General features: G+C 33.2%; 1 protein-coding gene across 1 annotated transcript; it reads right to left on the bottom strand.

Annotated features, from left to right (window-relative positions):
• Positions 1-407: 407 nt before the first annotated feature.
• Positions 408-9,204, bottom strand: LOC114423793 (WD repeat-containing protein 36-like). The gene is made up of 18 exons (XM_028390676.1): positions 8,917-9,204; positions 8,762-8,789; positions 8,577-8,677; positions 8,289-8,492; positions 7,970-8,213; positions 7,180-7,355; positions 6,508-6,590; positions 5,934-6,006; positions 5,403-5,468; positions 4,614-4,656; positions 3,628-3,767; positions 3,164-3,376; positions 2,950-3,034; positions 2,484-2,778; positions 1,871-2,129; positions 1,275-1,494; positions 948-1,165; positions 408-842 (listed from the first exon to the last, which is right to left on the bottom strand). The coding sequence occupies exons 1-18, from the start codon at positions 9,040-9,042 to the stop codon at positions 693-695; spliced, it is 2,724 nt and encodes a 907-aa protein (XP_028246477.1). The 5' UTR covers positions 9,043-9,204; the 3' UTR covers positions 408-692.
• Between the last annotated feature and the right edge of the window lie 952 nt (positions 9,205-10,156).

Genomic DNA, 10,156 nt, shown 5'->3' with positions numbered 1-10,156 from the left:
TCGCCTACGAGGACGTCATTGTTGTCCCACCCAGAACGGAGTTGTACCAGCACCCAACCCCATTACCTTCGTGCTGCCATCACCCACCTCTGACACCACAACCAACAACCAAATCTGCCACATGCCACCATCTCCATCCAGATCCAAACAAACTTAGGTGATTCTCTTTTTGTTTCAGGATTTGGCTCCTCTTAGGTGATCTATTCATGGAGGTAGGGGCTAGGATTTTCACGGTTAGATCTTGCTCGAATGAGAAGCCCAAGGTTTGAGGATTTTGAAGTCTAGAAGCATAATTTGATGTTGGAGATAGAGTGTTGCTTTTGTGCATTGTGGTCAACGATGAAGTTCGATTTTTAACCCTCCAAAATTGCATTTTAAAATTTAAATTAAAAAAAATAAATGCCACAGGCTTAGAATCATCCAAACCTTGATTCAAACCAAAAAGTAACACATTATAATTTTACAGGGACAAAAAAACAGACAAAATTTTGCAGGGACCAAATCCAAACTTTGATAATTTTACAAGATTGAAAAACATATTTTAGCCTAATACAAAACCTTATCCACCAGCTTTTAACAAATTTGCTGCCCTACTTTTCTATCATTCCAGTGAATAGAAGTCCTAAACAAATACATGACCTCACAAGTTGCCTTTGCTATCACTCGAGGGTTGCAAGTTGAAGGTTTGTCACCTAAATTTGGGAATTACTAAGAAAGGCAATCACACACCTCGAACTTTGAAATAATTTATCTACTCTCTGCCATACCATGCATTGAATATCTAGAAGCTTCCTTGCCTTTTCTTGTAAGCATGACTGCTGACGAATTGTCTCACCATGGATCTGGCAAGAAGAAGAAATATTTTAAGCATGCAATCAGCAGAAAAGAAAATCACATTCATTTGAATTCAATAAACAGTCAAATTGGCCAACAAAGAAGTCCCTAACCTTCAAAAATAGCCTGATGACAGCTTGTAGAAACTCAAAATTATTTCTGCAGGAAAGCTCATGAATAAAATAATCCAGAAGCCATTCAATGGATACCAACTCAGGTCTCTTCTCTGCTTCTTGCTGATCATCATCATCATCAATGATCTGAAACATTCGAAGCTCCATATCCAGAGTTGACGGAGATAATCCTTTAATATAATCAGTAAATGCTGCATCTGCAATAGGAAATGTTAAATACTAGAGATGTACAGAGAAAAATAAATTATAAAATTGCCACAATCAACATACAAGATGCACATAAAAATAAAATAGTTGGACTCTTACAATTGTCTGTCTCTTTTGAACATTGGAGAAGATACAGAAAACGTGATTGTGGCATATCTAATCTTGTCTTCATTTGTTTTCCATCATCTGTTCCATCATTCTCCTTTAATGATAACTTACCAGACTCGAACAATATTTCCCCAGAGAGGGATGGAACTGAAGGCAAGAAGAATGGAGCTTTTTCAGGTTTTTTTGGAGGCTCAATAGGCTTATTGCGAACCTGGAATTTAGAGTTTGTAATTCAACAAACAGAATATACTACATGACATTTATGAGCATGATGGAGAATAGAAATGAAAATTAACAAAATAAAGGGGATGTTTGGTTTTGGAAAAAGTTGTTTTTACTTTTAATTACAAAAAAAGCTATCGTGTCTTCATTTTGTTTCTATTTTTTGGCTGAAAATAGTAAAAACATTTTTTTTTTGTTTTCCATGATTCTTATGTAAACTTTTAAAAGTAGGGAACAGTGAAAACAACGTGACATTTTTTTAATTACAAGTAAAAACAGAAAACATTTTCTCAAACCAAATGGCCCCTAAGGATTCACACAAAAAGTTCAATATCAGAGAAGGAATACTGCTGAGAAGTGAAGACCTTTATAATGTCCAAGTTGATTAAGTTCAGCCACTGGCTCTTAGGCAGCAATGAAAGTGTAACTAATTCAGGTATTTGCTTATCTTGAGTTGAGAAATACAGAGCATCTTTAGGTTGAGATGCATTCATTGGCTCATCATAATGCTCATCTCGAGAATGTTCTGCAGAAGAGATAGACGGCAATTTGACACTCACAACCTCTTTTCCACTTGCGTATGAATCGACATTTGAAGTACTAGAGAACATTGCCTGGTTTACCCTGATAAGATTTCTCACTATCAAAAATGGTTTCTTATCAACACATTCAACTTTATTCTGCAATTAATAGAACCATTTCTCCATTCATTGTCATTAAATCACACATGTAACAATTTTCCCATCGGTATTTTTTGTACCTTTCAGAAATTCAATAAAACCAGTCTTTTGTTTGTTCCAAAGAAATATAATAGTGAAAATGTTTTATATGGAGAATGTTACCTTGTCTTACAATTAATTTACACACCCAAACCCAAAAAAGGATAATTTATCTGATGCAACAAACATTTGGAAAAGTAGAAAACGTTATCCACAAAATTATGTTCCAAGAACAAAGAAAATAAATTTGGAAACTCACCACAGGTATATTCCACTTTGATCAACATGGGCAGTTGCTAATATATCCATGTTTGGGGACAGGGATAATGCCGTGATAGGTACATCAACATGTATTGCATCTATCTGTCTTGCTAAGATTACATCCCAAATTCTAAGACTTCCATCCATACTAGATGACAGGAGCCACTTCCCATCCTCACTGAAGCACAAATCTGTTATACGATCTGTGTGACCTTCGAATTTACGAACAAGTCTAAGAGCCACGACATCAAATAATTGAATTGTTAAATCATCTGCTACTGTAGCCAGGAGACCTGAAAATCAATAAAACTCTACAATCACTTCATGACCTGTGAGTTTGAATTATACAGTAGGAATTTCTTTCATCATACATTATTTTTTTAAACAAAACTAAAGAATTAGGATTTAGGAATACACAAACGCATGGATAATGGAATATGAAAAGTAATAAAAATTCAATTTACCATTATAACGATGGTAAACAATCTTAACAATAGAACAATCAACATCCCATCTGGTTTTAAGATCACGTTCTTTGAAATTCCAAACCTGCAATTAAATATATTATATACGAGTATTTCCAGTATAATGTAGCTATGCTAATGAAAGTGATTATCATTTTCTCTTTATTAGCTTAACAAGTGGAAACTACAGTATCTTCGAACAGCAAATATGAACCTTTATATCTCCTTTGTATCCTGCACTTATCATGAGAGTATTTGTTGAGTCACAAGCAACTCCAACTACTTCACCATCATGAGCACAATTTCTTGATTCTGAAATGTCAATATAAGCACCCCTGCGAATTCCAGATTGAAGATTAAACCTTTCAATCCATCCACCTGCTGTCCCTAGAAAGACAAAATTTCCACAGGCACTGATAGCACAAGCCTGTTACCATATGAAAGCAGTAGTCAGCTAGAACCCATCCCTGTTTGTCAACATGCTTTTAAATATTGAAACCCTAACAGAAATGCCACACATTTTGTATTGTTATTATGCAACACATCCAATGGGTTTTTCTTTATAAAAGGAATTTGAAGCAACAAAACAGGTACTAAGCATAACAATTTGCACATATCTTCTTTGAAAGAAATGATTGTCAGGAAACAGAAAATATTGAATGAAGTGGAATTCCTAACCTTTACAGGTGTTGGATTTTCAGGGCATGGATTCAAGATATGCTCACCAAGAACAAAATTTTGAAGTCTCCAAACATATGCCTGGGCAGTATCCATATGACAAGTGACCACATTGCACCAATCACGTTCTCTAATTTCAGCTGAAGTTTTCACAAAAAAAAAAAAATTGTGATACTTCTGACAGCAGATTAAATAATAAATTCATTGAGCAAAGAAATCTGGAAGTGCTAAAACAGATAAACTACATGTGTTTGCGTGTTTATCTAATCATGAGTTTCTATTTTGGTTTCTTTCACTCAACAGCAGATTAGAGACAATATTTGGTGATTGGCTTCTATTTGGTGTATAGCAGTCTTCTAAGGGAGTTTCCCTAACTGAAGAGAGATTAGGCACTATGCAGTATTTTTCCATTGATGTTTTCTCTTTTTCATTGTTATTTCTATTTTAAACCTGTTTTCTTAAGGAGGAACCCTTATCCTCCAAATTCAGAGAAACTTTCTGCTCTCCGACTCAGTGATTTTATTCTTTTAGTAAAAGGAAAAAAGAAAACAACAAGCAGTTTTAATTCCAAAATTTTGTGGCAATTACTATATCTTAATTAAACTAGCCAGAAGGTAACACAAATATTATCATTCACCACTCACGTAAGCCTATGGTTATATAATCATCAATCATCTATCAGTTTGCTGCGCTTTTGCAGTAGTAGGGGTTACATTTGGGATCAAAATATATGTATACTTTGCTTCCCATATTTTGGTTCCCAATCAGACTTGTGCTGCCTGATTGAGGAACCATTTCTATGGTGACTAATACTGTAATCAGTACCTCTGGTACTTCTTTACTATATAAATACAACTTATCTTTGCTGATAAAAAAAAAAAGAATCAATTCATATAAACATCAAGTCAATAGATGAAGTTTCATTTATAAGTTTGGTCTTCAGCACAATTACACCCGAATGAGAAAATGCCAAAGAAAGAACTTACCACAATCAAATGCAATCACAGGCTTCAATTTTATTTCTTCCTCCTGTGCAACGCGCATACACACAACAAAAGAGGATAAGTAGATAATTTGAATTTAAGTGTGTAAAAAACATTGCGTTCACACAAGCAGCAATTATTCAGTAATTACAACACAAATATAACTAAATGCAGCATAATCATTAAATTGAATAAAGTTGGGTTACCAACTTCCAGATATTTTCAATAAAACATGAATTATTCACAACAAAAAAAAGAATCAGAGAGTACCATATACTTCTTAATCCACTCCCTACCCATGTTGCCATTAAACTGAAGCCCAATTGAGGCATTATCACCTGGATACATTTACAAGACTGATTGGGATAAAACCTATCAAAGATCTAATAACCAGGTGTTATAGAATTAAAATAATTACAATCTCCCTTTTGATGACATTCAAGTTTGAACATAGCATACAAGAACCATGATGTACTGCACTCAACAAATACAAGATGTCAACATATCATGTGCATTTGAATCTTAAGTCTGAAACATTTAAAAAGATGCATCTTTTACTCTTCTCTGACAAGTTTGCTGAAAAGTTAGAGATAGAATTTGCAGGTTGCTTCTAGCTTAAACATATTTTTACTAGAGACTCAACAGAAAACGAAGGAAAGCAAAACATAAAAGAACCTAGGCAACCAGAACTCCCCCTACCTAACATAAACCCCGGCACAGTCCTTGGCAAACAGTTCCAAAAGTCTTTATGCACAGTTAAGCAACAATATGTCAGAATGAGAACAGCCATACCTTCAATTTCAATTTCTTAGCACGTTTAGAAACATGCCGTTGAGAAAGCTCCCTGCTTTGTTGATCCTATTAAAATTTCAATAAATACATCAATGTTGTAAATATGGGGAAAGTAATTGAGTAGATAGTACACAGCAAACAGGAACAAAAGATTAAGCCATGAAGTATAACCAATATAATGGAGGGGAAAAATAAATATGCACGCTAACCAGCTTAGAAAGAGCAAAGGCTGGAGAATTAAAATATAAGTATATACTTACTAATATCTAAATGCACATTAACCATACAAGGAGAAACTAGAGAGAAGACTTATTTTAATTCAAATTAGTAAGGAACTAGCTTTGGTTGCATCCTTGACTGTAGAGAGGCAACAATGGACTCTAGACAAGTGCTCTCATGGAGTAAATTTTCAGGATGATCTTAATATTCAAAGAAAATTGTCTGCCCACATTGGCAATGTTGTCTATTATTTTTCACAACAGTATCAGTAATGAAACAATTTTTTCCCCAAAATAAATAGGGACAACCAACCTGAACTACAGAGAAAAGGCGAAAGGCACGATCCTGACCTGCAGAAAGAATATGTCTTCCATTGGCATAAAACCTGCCATATAATTTGCAGGTGTAAGTAATGGCACATGCCAAATAAAAAGTGCAAAATGACAACCATTATGTAGTAAGGTCACAATACCCAAAACAAATGCTAAATAGCTTAATTTCACCCATACGATTAACATCTTTTAGGATAATGAATCCTCCTTTCCAAAAATAAAAAGAACGCCAGCCACAAAAAAGGAATAAAGAAAAATCTCAAACAAAACAATTAATACAAAATAGCTCTATATTCCCTTAGCAAAATAGCTTTCCACAGAAGAATCCATATGCTGAACATCATAGAGAGGCCAAGAAAACAATATTATTTGAAAGCATAATTAATAATTAATCGAGATGTTCCTTCAAAAATTAAAAGTCTGATCATTACTTTTATAACCAATAAACCAAATGCACTACAGTATAGTATTTATACAGACATTAACATGTATGTACACAACAATTGATCATAAAAAAATTCCTATATAAATTAACACCTGGAAAAAATTATTACTTTATGCAAAGGGGAGGAGCACTATGCCCACTTCGGAAGCGCAAAAGGCGAGGATCACCATCACTTGTATCAAAAATCCACATCTGTGGAAACAAAGGCAGACATTTTATTACAACATCAGAAAGAATGGGTAAGTAAAAAAAATTCAAAAATTAAAAGCAGACACCCAGATGAAAATTGAAAAACTATCTTCAGCCTTCACTAGAATAAATTACCTTACTTATAGAACAAAAAAAGTTGAACAGAAACACTTTGCTCAATTAAATGGAAAATGAACCAGAATGGACAACGATATAGCAAAAGCTTCAATCATGATAATAATCAGTAAAGCACATATACTTCAGTATAAAGCCATCATACTGGAACCCAATAAACATAGTCACTCAGTAAAGATACTCTGATTAAAGAAATTCATAGTTTTCTATGAAAAAAAATTAAGGAAAATATGTTAAATTGCTAGTAATTGGTATTGTATTGCAGATATCCAAGCTTACTAGTTATGTTTCAAATATCTTAAATACACAAACAACTTCCTTCCATTTTTTTTCTATAAAATTTGAACAAACAGCCATCAAAAGTTACACTCAGAATAGAATATTCTCCTAACATATAAGGTTCTTCAAAAAATTTAATCACATGTATGCATGTGTGCACCTTCAAAATAATTCTTACTTTAATCGAGTTGTCTGCTGATGAACTCATTAGCACTGGTTCATTAGCAAAAAAATGTAGGGATGTGATCACACTATCATGAGCCTCTCTTACAACTGATTGGAGCCTTTTCTTTTCCAGATTCCATATGCTTATAACACCAGATGAACCTCCCGAAGCTAGAAGAGGCTGTCCATCTAATATACAAACCAATAAAAATATGCATGAACCACTAAATAATACAGAAAAATTTGAAGAGAGGCAGTTCTTCAATTTAATTAATGTATTCTTCAATTTAATACAGAAAAATAGTAACATAAGGACACTCATTAAAGAAATATATTCCATACGGCAAATAATTAAGTTGATTAATACGGCAACCCCTATTTAGAACCTTAAGCAGATATATTCAATTTAAGGGGGGTCAAAAGAATTCTTAGACTATGAATGATAAATTGTTGGCTCCTCAAATATCACCACAGAAACATAGTTAATTTGACTCGGAGGCTTCAAAACACGAGTATTGACAATTAAATAGGCTCCTGATTCAATTTTGTGGGATGTTAACAAGTGCCAAGTAGTAACATAATATACTTAATGACTTCATTATGAGTCGATGGAAATCCTAAAAGTTATTTTTTTCATTTCAAAAAGACAAAAAAAAAATGAAAAGACAAGACAAGATGAAGCTATATGTTGCTTAAGACAGATAAAAACCAAACAAATTATCTGCAAAGTAGTATTAAAAAACTGCAGCACCCAGCAAGTGCAATGCATTAATGAATTTTAATATAAAACTTCCTGCTCCTACCAGTGCTAAAAGATAAGGCAGTCACTGAACCACGTGTGGAATGTGTAAATGTAACTAACTCTTCATCATAACGAATGTTGTGAACATGAATCCTTCCATCTGTACAGCCAATTGCAACAACATCTAAGGCAGGGGATGAAACACAACAGGAGATAGGTGAATTCCATCCCTTGAACTCAAAAATCTTTTTCTTTGTGCTAATGTTCCAAAGCTGCATAGGACCTTGCTCACTCCCAACAAGAACCTGCTTACATGCTTCTCAATCGTAAAGGGAACAATACAATTTCTATGAATCTTCTGAAGGGAGAAGGATGTTTACCTTATTTAGGTAAGTATCCGGATGCATTATACAGCTGGGGCTAAATTTCTCATCCAGCATAATGTGCCCAAATGGAAAAAGGTTCTCATCAATTCCCTTAAATGGCCACAAGAACATGTTGCCGCGAGCATCAACACTGACAATATGATCTCCAAACAACAGAAGCAACTTAACCTTAGCATTATGGCTGCTCCAAGTTGCAACCTAAAAAAAGTAGCCAATGTTAAAATTCCTCAAATGCTGCTGCAAGAGAACAAAGCAGGCGCAGCAGAGCATTATGTAGAGAACCTGGTGTGCACGCTTGAAAACAGCAATGTTGTTTCCATATGCAGCAAAAGTGTATTCGCGATAGGAAGCAAGAGCACTAATCTTCTTCGGCAGTTGAGGACCTACATGGAAAATTGCAAATTTTAATATAACCCAAAATTATTAAAAGGAGGGGAAAAAGGAACAAGGAAAAACCAGAGTCTTACCAACGAGAACCAAATTGAGCTTTGCACACTGCGGAGAGAAAATTCCACGTCAAGGGTGAAGTTCAATTAACAAAATAATAATACTGTATCTTCAATTTTTTGTTTAAAAAAAAAAAAAAGGAAAGAAAGCGTGTGGTTGAGAAATTATTACTTACGTTAAAAACCTGAAAAGCCTTTCCAACGCTGACGGTAAGGAAAGTTTCGGTGCCGAGCCTTTGAACAGAGAAGGGGACGCTGCTTGTGATGCATCCAATTGCTCTGTAAGGTTCAAATATACCCATTCTTCCTTTTCCTCTGTTTTGGTTGTTTGTATCGAATGAGTGAATGAATTGATGAAGATTATTTAAATTCTCACTCCCACCTCGGCGCCTACTCTGCCCTGCTTCTTCTCTTGTCCTCTCCGTATTCAGTCAGGGTTTTGGCACTAGGGTTTTACTTTACCTAGTTATTAGTTCAGAATGAAAACAAACACGCACCGTTTCGCTCCCTCTCTATTCAATATTACATTGCCAAAAGTTTGAATTTTTATTTTTATAATTTAATTATAAATTTCAATTATGTTAGTGTTAAACTCGAATTTTTCTCCTATAAAATATAAAATAAAAAATCACATAAATAATACAAGCTGAAAATATTTACTTAAATGATACAAATTACTATAATAAGAATTAAATTATTTTTTTACGTAGTTAAAAAATCGATTTTTCAAGAACCAATTTCTTAACTATCACTTTTTTAGTATATATTTAGAAACCGGTTTTCCATTAACCATTTTTTAAACGTCCATTTTTTTTAACCAAGTTATGAGGAATTGATTTCTTAATTGTTTTTATTTTTTAAAATTTTCTTTTGTGTCATTAATTATCTATATTTATGTTTTGTTTGAACTAAAAATAATATTATGTTGCATATGTTGTCATTATTTTTTTTCATATATTATTTTTTTTCACTTTTTGAAGAGTTGAACTCCTTTATTCTGCATATTTTTTGTTTTATCATGTTTTTATTCCTTATATCTTCATTTTGTAGTAGTTTTACCAAAAATATAATAGTGACTAAAAATCTATAAAAATTACTCGCATAAAAGTTATAGAATATTTAGATGCGAGACTAACAGAGGAAGAAGGAAAATATAGAGTCAAAAGACTAAATAAACCAAAAACAATTCATAATCAATAAATAAGAAATCATCTAGAATTGAAATCCTTTGTATTTTCATATTATTTGATTATTAAAATTAAAAAAACATAATTAATGAACAAGTTAAATTAAACTAAAATATTTAACTTATAAAATAGATATAAAATTACAAACAATAGAACAAAATACTTAAATTTGAAACAATACAACAAAATTTATAAAATACAAATTATAACATAAACTTAAGATTGTTGA

The sequence above is a fragment of the Glycine soja genome, chromosome 8 (assembly GCF_004193775.1).
Source record: "Glycine soja cultivar W05 chromosome 8, ASM419377v2, whole genome shotgun sequence".
Taxonomy (NCBI): domain Eukaryota; kingdom Viridiplantae; phylum Streptophyta; class Magnoliopsida; order Fabales; family Fabaceae; genus Glycine; species Glycine soja.
Note: the sequence above shows the minus strand (reverse complement) of the source record. Positions and strands in the feature narration are given on the sequence as shown.